This window comes from Scyliorhinus canicula, chromosome 5, assembly GCF_902713615.1.
Source record: "Scyliorhinus canicula chromosome 5, sScyCan1.1, whole genome shotgun sequence".
NCBI lineage: Eukaryota > Metazoa > Chordata > Chondrichthyes > Carcharhiniformes > Scyliorhinidae > Scyliorhinus > Scyliorhinus canicula.
In genome coordinates, this window is record NC_052150.1 from 145,721,853 (window position 1) to 145,737,219 (window position 15,367).

Below are 15,367 nucleotides of genomic sequence, written 5' to 3' on the forward strand. Positions count from 1 at the left end.
TTAACTTGTGAAAATGTGTATCCACTTGGTTAGCTCAGTCGACTAGGTGGCTAGGGTATGGTATAGAATGATGCCACCCGCACAAGTTCAATACTATAGTAGCTCTGTACCTTCTCCCATGCTTGATGTGGATCTGACAACATCCTGACTGCAGCACTGAAAGGTTGTGCTCCAAAACTAGCTGTGCCTCGAGCTCAAGTACAGCTACATCACTGGTAACTATCTGACCATGTCCTGTCCACAAAAAGTAGGGCAAGTAATCTAGCCAATTACCACTTCATCAGCCTACTCTCAATCAAAGTGACGGAAGGTGTAATTTACAGTGCTATTGAGTGACACCTTCTCCCCAATGACTTGTTCACTAATGATCAGTTTGGATTCTGTCAGGGCCACTTGGATCCAGGCATCACTCCAGCTTTGCTCCAAACAAAGAGTGATGCCTCTCAAATGATATAAAACTATTTGCCTCTCCATGGAAAATAGATGTCCATGGTCCTTTGTGACCAAAGCTAATTTTCATGTATGCTACAGCAATGCTGCCCGTTCCCCAGATAAAACTATCTTGTGGTGAATGAGCAGAATTAAGGGCAGCTGTGGACTCATCTCCAAAAAAGACTCACCAAACTCATTGGGCAGGATTATCTGTCCCGCCAGGCCCGTTTTCTGGAGCGGCGTGCCCCCACCGGCAGCAGGATCCTTCATCCCAGCAGCTGGCAAATGGGGTTTCCCATTGTGACCACCCCCATGCCATTGGGAAATCCATGGGCGTGAGTGCGCTGTTGGCGAAACAAAGGAACCCACCAACTGAGAATCGCGCCAATTGCCTCTGGTAAAATGATCTGAATGCAAGACATGGACGAGAGTTTGATTTTCTGCTCTTGGCATCAAGATTTGACTGAGTCTGGCTTAAAGGAGCCCCAGTAAAATTGTAGGAAGTTGGAATCAGCAAAAAACTCTTCACTGGTCATACCCAGCACAAAGGGAACTTCTTGAAGTTCTCGAGGCCAACGACATAGTGAGGTGGTTGTGATTTTGGAGACCAACCTTCTCAGCTTGAGGATATTGCTGGAGGAGATCCTCAGGGTAGTGCCCAAGGCTCAACCATCTTCACCTGCTATATCAATGACCTTCCCTTCATTTTAGGCTCAGCAATGTGGATGTACACTTATGATTTCACAGTGATCAATCAATCACCTTTACAACCTCTCAGACAATGAAGCAGTCTATGTCCACACACAGCAAGTCGTTGAAAACATTCAGGATTCAGCTGATGTGTGGCAATCAACTTTTTGCACTAACAAAGGATCAGGTAATAACCATCTGTAATCAGAGAGTAATCTTAATTTTCAATAGGATTTCAACTGCTAAATCCCCCACAATTAGCATCCTGGATTTTATCATTGACCAGAAACTTAACTAGATATGCTACATGAATATTGTGTCTTCAAGAGCAGGTCAGAGGCTGGTTATTATGCGGCAGATAACCCACCTCTTGATTCCCCAATCCCTGTCGACTATGTACGGGGCACAAATCAGGAGTGCAATGGAATACTCACTTGGACTAGTGAGGCTCCAATGACATTCAAGAAGTGCAATACTATTCAGGGAAATCTATGCACCTACACCACCTCAATCATTTGCTTCCTCAAACATAAGTGGTGGCTGCTGTGTGAACCACCTACAAGATTCACTATAGTAATTCACCTAGGCTTCTTTGACATCACCGTCCACTCCACAATTTCCATCAGCAAGAATGATAAGAGCAACTGGTGCATAGGAAAATCAAAATTCCATCACCTGCAAATCCTCTTCCAAGTCATACACTGACTTGACATGGAAATATATCATTGTCCCTTCCCTATCGCTGAGTCAAAATCTTGGAGCTCTCTCTCGAACTGCATTGTGTATGTACCTTCACCACAGTGACTGCAGCAGTTAAAGAAGACGGCTTAATAGCACCTTCTTGGTGGCAAGCATGGGTGGGAAATAAATGTTCAACTTGCCAATGATGCCCACATATCGTAAATGTAAAGAAATGTGGAAGACCACTTACCACCGGGATATACCTATCCCTGCCTCCCATTAGACACCAGCTTTTCTGAGGCCTGAAAATCATGGTTAAGTTTAAAATATGTGGTACATAGCCTCATCATAATAGTTAAAAGGCCAAACTAACTCCGAGATGTGGGTTACTTGTGGTTATATGGGTTACCTCCATTCAAACAAGAATAGAGTGGTTTGGAGGTGAGTTAGAGGCATGCTGGGACAAAGATTTAGAGTTTTAACATTTTTTACATGCCATCCAACTCAACACACACACTTCTTTGAGTATTAAAATCCTATCCCAAACTCCATCACACCTTTCCCACATTTCAGGCTGATGACTTTTTGTCAGACTGGGAAGTGTTAGAGATGGAACAAATTCTAACCAAGTACAGAGGCAAGGAAGGTCAGAGGAGTGGTAGAGGGAACAAAAGGAAAGGTGTGTGGTAGTGTAGAGGGCATGAGTGAATAGTCAAATCTATTCAGCATCTGTTGTCCATAAAAATAGGAGCAGTGCCTATGATCTGAAACTACTGAAATAGATGTTACATCCAAAAGATTGTAAAGTGCCTCAAGCTTTCTATGAATTTCAGTAAAACAGTGTAGGGGGCGGAGAACAGAATCAAAATGGCAGGCAAGCAGAAGTTCAGGGTAACACCGGAGACGTTCAGCAAATCAATCACTCAATCTGCATTTAGCCTCCCAGCTATGGAATGTATTATGTGTAATATCCCACACGGGATTGACAGGGTGAGAATGCTTGTCTTCCCCGTGCTCCTTGTCAAGTACGAGCACCCCCACAAGGGGCAGGGTATTTCAATTAACCACTGTATATAAGTCATCCAGTAAGAAACCGACTAGCGGGAAACAGGGTAGTGTATATATTATTTGTGTAAATACAAATTTGTTCTCACTTTACGCAATGTGGACTCCCCGTCTCTTTATTAAACTGGCGCTGAGGAGTAAACTGGTTTGCTGTCGATGCTGAGACCTACTCAGTTGAGCCACCTACATAATTTTCTGAGCCCAGGTTTGGATTTCTTTGATTCTCCATGTCTCTTTTGGGTGGTTAGATGCATTTGACGCCAGTGTTGAAGACTGGAACTAATATGCTGAACAAAATGAATTATGTATTCTGGGCCAACAATATCACAGAGAACGAGCGCCAGACAGTCATACTGTTGATGGCGTGTGGACCACATACATTCAGGGTGAACCAGAGTCTCACATACCCGGTGATGCCAGATACGCAATCATTCAACCAGCTCATGGCAAATGCGGGCCAATACTTTAACCCAACCCCATCGATAATCGTTCAAAGATATTGTTTAATATGGCAGAGAGATCTACCGTGAATCCGTCCCTGAGTTTGTATCTCAGCTACGGAAGATAGCCTAGTTTTTTGAGTATAGAACTATTTTGTCCGATATGCTCCGCAATCGCTTGGTCTGCGGTATCAATAACATGGAAACTCAGAAAAAGCTTTTGGGTGAACACTCCCTAACGTTTCAGCAAATGGTGCTGATCTCCCTGTCCCAAGAAAGCAAGGAATGTGGCATCTAGGAGATACAAGGGATGGAGGTGAATGTTTTGGGGTGTCACCCCTCACGTGGTATACCCGCAGCCCAGTCCGAACACCGCGGCGACTCTGGCTTCTGGGTGAAGAGCCGGCCGCCGAGAAATGTGATATCCCTGAACATGACTGAGGGCGATTGGGGTCCGTTAGCGACATGTGGACACTGGTCTCGGCATATCCACAGACAGCAGGAGGGCCAGTGCTTTCGGCACCCAGGTCGAGGTAGGTGTCAGCCCCGAGATCAGGCCTTGGATCTGGATGATGCAGAGGAGGCAGAGAATGAGCCTGAGATGCAGCTGAACTGTTTGGCAGAATTCATGTTCCGATACAAGTGAATGGTCATATGCTCCAAATGGAGCTGGGAGTGCTGTGGTGGCACAGAGCACTTTTGGTCTGATCAAACAAGGAGTGCATACTTTGTCTTTGGCTGATACAGCAGTCATTTGGCCATTTATACAGTGGAACGACTAAGTATCATGGGGTCCATCTTCACTCCAGTGGTTTATAGGTGCCAATCAGTGCGCCTCCCCTCATTGTTGTGCAAGGAAGCGGCTCTAGACTATTGGGCCATATTTGGCTACACCAGCTGCAGTTGGATTGGCAGCATATCCTCCAAGTGGGATCTAGTGGTCTGTGTGCTGACCAAATTTCCGGAGGTATTCCAGCCTGGTTTGGGCACCATTAAAAGGGTTGTGGCTAAAATCCAGGTAGACCCGAAAGCCCAGCCCCGATATTTTCATGCCCTCCTAGTTCACTACGCCATAGTGGAAAAGGTTGAGACTGAATTTCAGCGTTTAGAAAGTCTGGGAATTATTCGGCCTGTGCACTTCGTTCATTGGGTGGTGTCAATGGTCCCTGTAATGATTATTTTACTCAGTCTGGACTCCTTATTAAAGTTAACAAAAGAACACAATAAATAAGAGCAGGAGTAGGCCATTCAGTCCTCTGAGTCTGCTCCACCATGCAACTAAGCATTGGCTGACCTTCCGCTGCAACATGATTTTTCTGCACTATGAAGTTTTTAATATGTAGAAATCTATCGGTCTTAGCTCACATTCAATGACTGAGTCTTCACAGTCCTCTGGAACAAGAATTCCAAAAATTCACTCTCCTCTGAGTGAACAAATACCTGCTCATCCCAGTCCACAATGGCCTGCCCTTTATCCTTGGACTGTGTCCCCTGATTCTAGATCCACCAGCATCTACGACACGTCCCCCCACCCACTGCCCCCCCCCCCACCCCCCCCCCCCCCCCCACCCCAACCCAGCCAGAGGAAACTTTCTTCCTGCATCTATCCTGTCATCCCTATAAGAATTTTGTATGCTTCAATGAGATCACCTTTCATTCTTCTGAACGACATAGAAGAAAAGCCCAATCTATGTTTCTCTCCATCCCAGGAAACAGTCGGGTGAACCTTTGGTGCATTCCCTCCAGGGTAAGTATATATTTCCTGAGGTAAGGAGACCAAAGCTATACATAATATTCCAGGTGCACTCTGACAAGGCTGTTAGATAATTACAGTAAGACATCTTTACTTTTATACTCAACTCTTCTTGCAATAATGTTACAGAGGGAATGCTGTAAGGTGAGGGGAGGGAAAGGAAAGATATGTTTGGTGATCGCATCATGCTGAAAGAAGTGGAAATGGTGCAGGATGATTCATTAAATGGGCTGGTGGATTGGAAGGTGAGGGCAAGTGGAACCAAATGGCTGTGGAAGGATAATCTCATAAATCTCACTGAATTCCGACAGTGCAGAAGGAGGCCATTCGGCCCATTGAATCTGCACTGACCCTCCAAAAGAGAACTTTACCAAGGCCCACTCCCCCATCCTATCTCCGTATTGATCATGGCCAATCCACCATACCTTCACATCTTTGGACTGTGGGAGTTAACCGGAGCACCCAGAGGAAACCCACACGGGAAGAGGAAGAAGGGAGGTCAACAGAGCAGGAAATGCATTCAAAGTACCTGTAGTAAAAATGGAGAAACTGCAAGGATGGAATAAAATTCTCCCAAGAAATAGAGTGGGGCAAGTCTGAATCAGAGGACTTAAAATGGGACTTTGGCTGGCAGCTTATCCCAAAAACAAAAATTGCGTCACAGACGGAAAGGAAGAGTCATAGAAGAGGGCGGTGTTGTGGAATGTGTTTCACACAGGAAAATCTGCTGATCTGCTTTTTAAAAAGTGAGCCTAATACAGTAGTGGAAAGGAACCTTCTTTTGTTGAAAATGTAATAACCCTCATTTGACAATGCAGGAGATGATGTTGCATGGTGTCTCAGAAGATTATAAATAATAGTTAAGATAAACTTGAGGGTATTGAATCTATGGGAAAAGCGTTGCAGAATAAAAACTATTATATATTGCTTTGCAATTGAGTTCATTTCAGCTCATTTTCTCTGCAGCAGTAATTTTATACCCAAACATATCAAGTAACTATCAGGCCAAAGTCATTTTTTGTTTCTCCAGAGGATCTGGAATAATGCAAGGTCAATAATTGTGGTACTCTTTCTGACAAAAAGGACCGGTCTTCTCACCTTTCACTGATGACTTCTCTTCTGGGCTAAAAAATCTTTTAAAAAGTCTTCACTTCTATTCCTTAATAATAATAATCTTTATTGTCACAAATAGGCTTAGATTAACACTGCAATGAAGTTACTGCTAGTTGCCACATTCCAGCACCTGTTCTGGTACACAGAGGGAGAATTCAGAATGGCCAAATTACCTAACAGCACATCTTGCGGGACTTGTGGGAGGAAACGGGAGCACCCAGAGGAAACCCACGCAGACACAGGGAGAACAGGGCAGACTCTGTACAGACAGTGACCCAAGCCATGAATCAAACCTGGGACCCTGGCACTGTGACGCCACAGTGCTAACCACTATGCCATACTTCAATATTGGTCTTAGCCTTTCCCAAATTAAATCTTATAGCAAGTATCAGTACTAAGAAGCTGTACAAAGTGAGCACATGCTACAGCATAGCTAGAAATACATTTTACCTTGCCTTTTGCAGCCAAAATCATGTTTCTAAATTCTTATGGATGTTGCTTTCAGTTTCTTTTGGTTGGGCGACCCAAAATATTCACTGAAGACAAGTTTATATTAAAAAGTCCACCTCTTTCTCACATTCACACGGCAAACAAAATGGGATTGTGACTATCCTCCAGCAAAATTAAATACAACAGTCTGGAAACAGGTCCTGACCACTGCATGAAATGGAGCAATGTTTTGGTAAAATCTCTTCACAACACATGCACATATTTTGAAAAACATATTTTTTTTTCTAAAAGCACATATCTGATTCTGAGTGTCAGATGTACTATTTTATGATTATGAATGGAACAAAGAACAAAGAACAACACAGCACAAGAACAGGCCCTTCGGCCTACCAAGCCTGCGCCGACCATGGTACCTGCCTAAACTAAAACTGTCTGCACTTACGGAGTCCGTATCCTTCCATTCCCACCCTTTGAGGCGCGGCATGGTGGCGCATTGGTTCGCACTGAAGTTCAATCCCAGACCCGGGTCACTGTCTGTGTGGAGTTTGCATTGGTTAGCACTGCTGCTGAGGACTCAAGTTCAATCCCGGTCCCTGCTCACTGCCCGTTTGGTGTTTGCACATTCTCCCCATGTCTGCGTGGGTCTCACCTCCACAACCCACAGATGTGCAGGGTAGATGGATTGGCTACGCTAAATCGCCTCTTAATTGGATTTTGTTTTTAAATGAGTAGAGTTTGAGCGCAACATCAATTATTTGCCATTTAAGGAGAATGTGCTCTGGCTCGAGAGTATAAATGCAATTAAAATCAACACAATGAAATATGCTGACTACCAATTTAAAAAACATAACTGAAACATTTTCAGAGATACCATCAGTAGAAGAGCAAGGGCTACATTGTAATGATTTTTAAGAATGAGAAAATACAATCACTTCAACTTCATGGCAAAGAAAATAGAATGCTGCATTAATAATAATGAAATAACAGGACACCACTGACACCAAAAAGTTGGTTGGGACTTTTATCAGTTGCAGTCAATGCTGCCATTTAGAGCTGCAATTGCATCTTTACAAGTAAGAGTAAAAGCATCCCTAAAAGTGTCTACTGTAAAACTGCCATCAACCTAAAAACCATATTGCAAAATTTCACAAAGCAAGAATTTTTATATTTCATGAACAATAGGGTAGTACCAAATTAGAGTTCAGACGGAACTCAGTCAGCCTTAAATTACCAAAAGGACAACAGTGGTCCTTTAGATATTATTTAGAAAATTCCTGAAATTCAAACACCTCATTTTTTTAAAAATTATCATATTAACCAGCCACTCTCTCCTGGCTTGCTCTTGGATTTATCACGCCATGCAAACTTCACCTGCAAAGGTAAAGCAAAACCATTTTCTATGTTTTTTTTTAATAAATTTAGATTACCCAATTATTTTTTTCCAATTAAGGGGCAATTTAGCGTGGCCAATCCACCTACTCTGCACATTTTTGGGTTGTGGGGGCGAAACCCACGCAGACACGGGGAGAATGTGCAAACTCCACACGGACAGTGACCCAGAGCCGGGATCGAACCTGGGACCTCAGCACCGTGAGGCGGTTGTGCTAACCACTAGGCCACCGTGCTGCCCCATTTTCTATGTTTTAGCCAATGCTGTGCCGAGCTTGACACCAGAAGAGGAGTGAATGTGGTTCAGAATGGATTTCCTCTGACTCCCCACTTTTTTTCGGAGAGGAAGCATGAGGCATTGTACCGCACTGATGACGCTGTGACAATGGTAAATCTTCACATTAGGGTTAGATCTTCGCATGTTTTGTCCCTCACAGTTGCACACATTAACAAGTTCAATATAACAAGGTACCTGCTTCTAGAGGTAAATGTTTAATCCCATCAACTCTCTTTTGTCCACTTCAAGTATCCCCCCACATCATTTTTTATTGGCATACAATTGCTGAACTAAGTTGCAACACCTTAACGAAAAAAGTAAAACCACCTTTCTTGAACGTTGTGGCAAATAAATCAAAGACCATAAATAAATTAAACAGGAAAACATCTTGAAATAGCTTGAACATAGATGTATGAAGATAAATCTGAAAAATAAATCATTATTATTATAAATAAATATTATTGCTATAAATGAGCAATCATAGGATCTTCTCACTATAGCAGGAATCATTTTCTATTGAGAACTTCTTGCTATCACACAACTTCATGTCACCTGTGGTCAGCAGTATGACACTCTCCATAGAAACACAATATAGACTGAATAATTAATTGATGACTGGGATTTACTGAAGATTAAGCTCAATAATTGGAGTAGACTGGAAAATATCAGGTCATATCAGAGGGTTGTTTAACCCTCTTCATTCTTTCCTTCACCATCTTTGCTTTTAGTCTGTATGGTGTCTGTGACATCGCTCAGAATCCATAATGAACATTAAATTCTGATCAAGTTATTTATCTTCTATTCTTCATTCACAAAGCATGGTCATGAACTGGATTTTATATTCATGACACAAAACCATAAGCGTAGGTTTTATTTATGCTGCATAATTTTTATAATTTTTATATCATAACTAACTTTGACAATACAACATGTCGTAGCATGTAACATGAAGATTGACTGCTCCACGATATATTTGTTCAGTTCTTTTGATCTAAATGCCACTTTAACTTTTATATGAGATTTGTACTCTGTTACAGACAAAACTTAACTCTTGGTCCTCATTAGAATTGCAGAGAACCCAATGAGGGTAAAATTCACATTTGATAGAGGACACAATATGGGTGGCAGAGGATCAGCCATTCATTTGGCAATTGTTTGGCTTTCCTCTGAATCACTGGAATGGAAAAGCAGGAGAAAGTGGGAGGAAGGCACGGTGGCATAGTGGTCAGCACTGCTGCCTCACAGTGCCAGGGACTCCGAGTTTAATTCCAATCTTGGGTGACTGTCTCCCTCTATCTGCATGGGTTTCCTCTAAGTGCTCCGGTTTCCTCTCACAGTCCAAAGATGAGCACATTAGGTGGAATGGTCATGCTAAATTGCCCTCAGTGTCCAGAGATGTGCAGGTTAGGTTATGGGGTTACAGGATAGGGCAGGGTGGATTGGGGAGTGGACCTGAGTAAAGGGCTCTTTTGAAGGGTCGGTGCAAACATGATGGGCCAAATGACCTCCTTCTGCACTGTTGCTGAAGAATGGCTGATCCACTACCACCCATATTGCACCCCAACCAAAGGTGAATTTCATCCTCCTGGGGTTCTCTGCAATTCTACCAAGGGCCAAGATTTAAATTTAGTCTCTAACAGAGTACAAATCTCATTTAAAAGTTAAACTTGCATTTAGATCATAAGAATTGAAGAAATATATTGCGGAGCAGTCAATCTTCATGTTACCTACTATAACATGTTGTATCATCAAAGTTAGTTTTGATATAAAAATGCAACATAAATAAAACCTAAACTTATGGTGTTGTTGTAGTGAATATAAAATCCAGTTCACGATCATGCTTTATTAATGAAGAATAGAAGATAAAACAACATTGAGCAGAGTTTAATGTTTATTATGGATTCTGGGTGATGTCACAGATACCACAGGGACTAAAAGGAAATATGGTGGAGGAAAGAATGAAGAGGGTTACATTGCCCACTGATATGGCATGAGGTTTTGCAGTCTATTCCAATCATTCGATGATCTATGATCTTCTACTATATATATATAACGGACAGCATTACTCATTCCCATATTGCATCCTCCATCCTCTGAAGTTGAATTTCACCCCATATAAATCGAAACTGTACTCCATTTCTGAATGAACTGAGTGTATGAGTTTCATAAATTAAGAAAAACGATTTTTGTTCAGCAGTTGAGACTGCATCATTATACCAAATTATAGGGTACTTGGAATTGAAACTGCAATAATCTTGGTTCTTCAAACTCAACGCATCTGTCAAACCAGCCTTTGAACTAGATGGATACCCAGCACAGCACAAAACTAGCTCTTTAGTTTCTTTGCATATTTTAAGACATCCAACCACCCGCTATTTCCTCCAATGGTTTTTGCACAACTCTATTTTTCCAAAAAAAAATTCTTGGCTTTTAGCCAGTTGTTCGTCTATACCCCATAAGTTCCTATTAGACTTCTGCAAAATGTGTGTACATTACAAGAAAATTCATCTCATGTGCCTCAGTATAAATTTCTGATGCAGAAACAGCAGTAAATAATGTTGGTTAGAGGAAGCTCACCTCCTGCTGGGTATATTTTTGAACTGTCGCCCACACAAGGACTTCAAAGCATCAACTACGTGGCCCTACAACAGGTCATTAGGAACTGAGACACAGGAACTCAGTGTTATATTTTTCAAAATCAGTCCTCCATAAATATTTGATAGATTGTTCTCCTTATCCAATTCTTCCACACCATCCCACCATTCAAACTCATCCCAGTGGGCAGCACTTCAGGTGCAGTTTCCATAATAATATGTCATTCTTTGATCTTCCCAGGGATGCTTATCTATGAACCACATTTAGTTAAAATGTAGCGATTTGCGAAAATTTGATTGACAAGATATAAAATCATGGTGATTCCACCACTCAAGCAAAAGTAAAATTCTGGTTGTCTGATTGAATCTGGGACTTATTGTCAGGTAAAGTTCTTACAGGGCACAAATATAAACATTAGAGCACTTTCCTGTGACCTCTCCAAATATTTTTTTCTCAGTTCAAGTCCTTTTCTTAGACAGTAAAGACAAATGTTGCCATTTGCTCTCCTGAAGGTTATATTGCAACAGTTATCTCTCAGCTTTTGATTTCAATTCTATTAGATTACCATCCAAGATACAGGTTCAAATTACATTATACTAGCTAATAATGTCAGAGATGACTCAATAGCATGTGCACACCTTATATTTTAATAATCTATTCCTCATTTTCAGCCTCGAGCCCATCCTACCATTTCCCATATACCACTCATTTATCTTGTTGTTCTATACCTATCTTTCTGAACCAGACTGTATGCTCACAAATCCAGCTATATTTAGGCTTCTCATTGATTTTACTGTTAGCTTATGCAATGTATTATCCTCCCCTCACACCATATACACCTCCTACCTTCCCTACAGAACATGGAAATGGTTAGTCCCCGAACTGTCAAAGGAATAAAATCTAAGGCAAAAACTGTCATGACCTTATATTAAACGACCATCTGGTATGCCATGAGACGAATGAATAAAAAAAGGGTACCCCCCAGTACCTTTGTTGAAAACGCCACTGGGAACATTGATATTGGCAGTACCTTAGCAGGAAAAGAAAATGTTCAAAATCAATCTATCCACCCAGGCAAGAGAATGCAAGTTAGCCAAAGCTGAAAGTGATCTATGGAGAGTACTGCGAGAATAATTCTTGCTTTTTGCCTTTGGCTTCACGTCCATTAGAACTCTAAATGTCACCCATGATTCAGAAAAAAATAGGAATTATAGACATTTTCTGCGAGCGAGGTTACTCTTATTTTGTAATTCACACAGAACTCGAGCATAATAACTTCTCGGATAAGTATACACTGGCGTTTAAAATTGAAGGAGTTATTTTCTGTACTGCCACTTCGTTGTATCGTATTAACCACATCAACGCTTAACATGATTTACTTAAGGGAAGTTAGAATTTCAATAGGGGATTACAAAACCGAACCTGCCTGCGATATTTACATAGCACATCCCCAGCATCTAAAATCTGAAGAAAAAAAAATCGTCTACCTATGAACCTTATTTAAACCTTATTCTACACTATCTTGCACTGATCTGTGGCGAACATCTTCAAGACAACCTTCCCTTGTTACAATATTTAAATACCCATTATTATTTTTTAAAGTTTAAAATACTTATTTTGCACTCTTGACCACGGAATTTCCATATCATCTATACTGCTTGTCCGAAGTATTTTTTTAAAATGTTAAAATGGACACTATTTTCATCAACATTCAGGAAACCTGGCGGCAATGGTGAGAATGTGAAAGCTCCTTCTATCTGATCTCAGGTGAGTAAACGCTTCTTCTTCCCGCGTTGCTGGGTGCCATTCTGGGAAGTATCCCGCAGATACAGGGCTACGCGGCTGAAGGGTACTGGCCAGCGCCTCCCACACTGTCAGCAACTACCAACTGCAGCATCCTTAAAAGTTAAGGCAGAGACCGAGGCAGTCTGCGGCGAGCTTGGAGGAGATCGCTTTGCTCGGTTCAACTCGGCTCTGCAGTCGCACTGTTAGGAACGTAAAATCGCAGTGGCTTCCACTTAACTGATCAAAACTGCTTGCTAAGTTAACAGGGCACAAACATATTAAAGCGAGCATCCCAACAACGCTCCTTTCAGGAAACAGATTATGCGATCAGCGGAGTGGCTCCAAGTACCGAGTTATAAATTGCCACAATACCACACCACCGGTCCAGCTGCAATTTGCGTCGACATTAAAATTAGGAAGTAACATTGTAAAGGAAAAATGCTTCGATACATATGGCATTTAGTTTCCCCAATCTGTCATTTACGACGAAAAACATATCTACTGTAAAATATAACAAAAAAAAGTCTAACTCTCCTTTTCCATATGAAGAAAAGATCAGTTTTTGAGGGGTTCAGTTTAAAGATATCTTTCAGTTTTTAATTCATTGAGGATTTTACATCATGCAGCATTTATTGAAACCCTAAGTCAAGTAGGTTCCTCTAAATCGGAAGATGTGACATGCATTGTGTCACCTGCAAAACAAGTGCACATATAATCCGGTCGTAATGGTACTATCCAGACTTAACTCATTGAAGCAGACTGTCCTAAATAATAAAAGTACTGCAATGGGCCAGGAATATGTTTTAGGTCCACCCATCGCACGACTCAGATCAAGAAGAGTGAACATGAAGCGCTGCAAATAAATAATAATTGAAAATAAATAAACCACAAGATAGATGCCCGCATCGATCTATAGGCTCGATTGCTCCCTTGCACGCAGGCTGCTTCGGGAGAGGGAGGAAGATTGCAGTTTCAGCACTTCGTATTGCAGGGTACCGCAGAGCTTGGGAAATGCTGGCAAAACCGTTGGCAGCTCCAAGAGCCCCTGTCTGAAAGCGTGCCCGAATCTGCCAGCCGCCCGCTTCGGCTGCCTGTCTTGAGCTTTTGCACAACTGCTGCTGATGTTGTCTACTTACGGGATGCTGCCAGCCCCACGCTCCAGCTGCCGCTGGTGATGATGATGATGCAAATCCAGAAAAGCGCCGTTATCCTGCGCAGAAGGAGCCCAAACATGGTCCAGTTGATTCAGAGCCGGTCCGCAAATAATGGCAAGGTAGGCAAAACTAATGTAGGAACAACGGCCCCTTCCGCCTTCTCGCTGACAGAGCGGAGCATCAATGTGGAGATAGTGGTGCCAGTGGTGAGGCGAGAGCCCGCTGCTCTCTCTCTCTCTCTCTGCCTCTCACTCAGGCTCTATGATTAAAATCCTGCTTCAGCTTCCTCTCTCTCTCTGACTCTGTTTCTGTCACTCCTCCCAGCCAACCAGCTCTCCCTCCCTCCCTCCGCTCTCCTGTTGTTGCTGCCACCCACCTCACAGCTCCAGTCAACAGGACCAGGAGTAAGGGGGGGGGGGGGGCACTCACTCTCCATGTCTTTCCCCGCCAGCTGGGCTGGCCTCTTGCAATCGCGCGCCCGGCTTTCCTCCCCCAACCACAACAGGTGCAAGATGAGGGAGGGTGTCTAAAACGAGATGTATTGGGTTTGGTTTTTTGCCCGCTGCTCTCCCCTCACACACACCCCCCCCTCTCTGCCCCCGGCAGATGGTATCGCCCTGCGGCCTCCCCCATCGGAGTTGAAAGCGGAGCGCCGCTCCAGCCGCACACTCCGCGATGTCCGTGCGGTCCTACCGCCCGCTGCCACATTCTCAGCCGCCGGCTGATTAATATTTGACCGCAGTGTGTTACTGCATAGATTTCCGAGCTGCGTTAAGGTTCCCGCACGTCCAGATGAAGAGAGGGGGAAACGCACAGACGGAGCGAAATAAGTGATTGCTGACTCGGAGGTGGGGAGGGGGACTGGGGAATATCCAACTGAAAATAAGTTGGGCACACAGTTTTGACAGGTGGGGAATACGCTTCGAGTTATTGTACGCATTGCCCCAGCTGTTAAAATGAACTATTAAAAACGTCCTAGTTTCATATGTTTCCCGGTGAGGGAAATCTTAAATTGTTTTTTTAAAAAAACACATTATGGCGATGAATAACGTCAAATTAGCATGTGGTGGAAGTAAGGACATCTACCTGTATTTACTTATGTGCACATTACCTCTCTCACACATATAAAGGTTTAAATCCAGGATAGAGATTGAAAGCAGTGCCGATTTTGCACTCCAGCATCCTACAGCGTCCACGTCACCGTCCTCCTGATCTGCAAGTTTCTCGGGAGTTTGCTCCAAGCTGGGACAGCACCGAGAGCTGCTGCTGATCCCTTTCAAACACAGCCCCTGGTACCGGGATCTGCTGCTGCTGCTGCCTGGCCGCATTCTTTCATGGATTCTTGTTCGCGGGTGACTCAGCCTCCTCAAAGTTCACACAAACGTGGCAAAGCATTCAAAGTCAAATCGCCTGTTAAATCGCCTTTATTTTTGTTTATTTTTAATTATCTCGTGCTTCCCAGCTTCAGGCTGTTTATTTGTTTTCAGGAAATCACCACAATACTCACATGCGTTTTAGACCCAAGATTCCGTTCTGTCGGTGA

General features: G+C 42.9%; 1 protein-coding gene across 1 annotated transcript in view; it reads right to left on the reverse strand.

Moving 5' to 3' along the window:
* cntnap2a (contactin associated protein 2a) overlaps positions 1-14,139 on the reverse strand; it is a 2,445,269-nt gene extending 2,431,130 nt beyond the window's left edge. The window contains exon 1 of the mRNA XM_038797786.1: positions 13,807-14,139. Coding sequence (XP_038653714.1) covers positions 13,807-13,903 — 97 coding nt within the window. The 5' untranslated portion in view covers positions 13,904-14,139. The remainder of the gene's footprint in view (positions 1-13,806) is intronic.
* Positions 14,140-15,367: the final 1,228 nt, after the last annotated feature.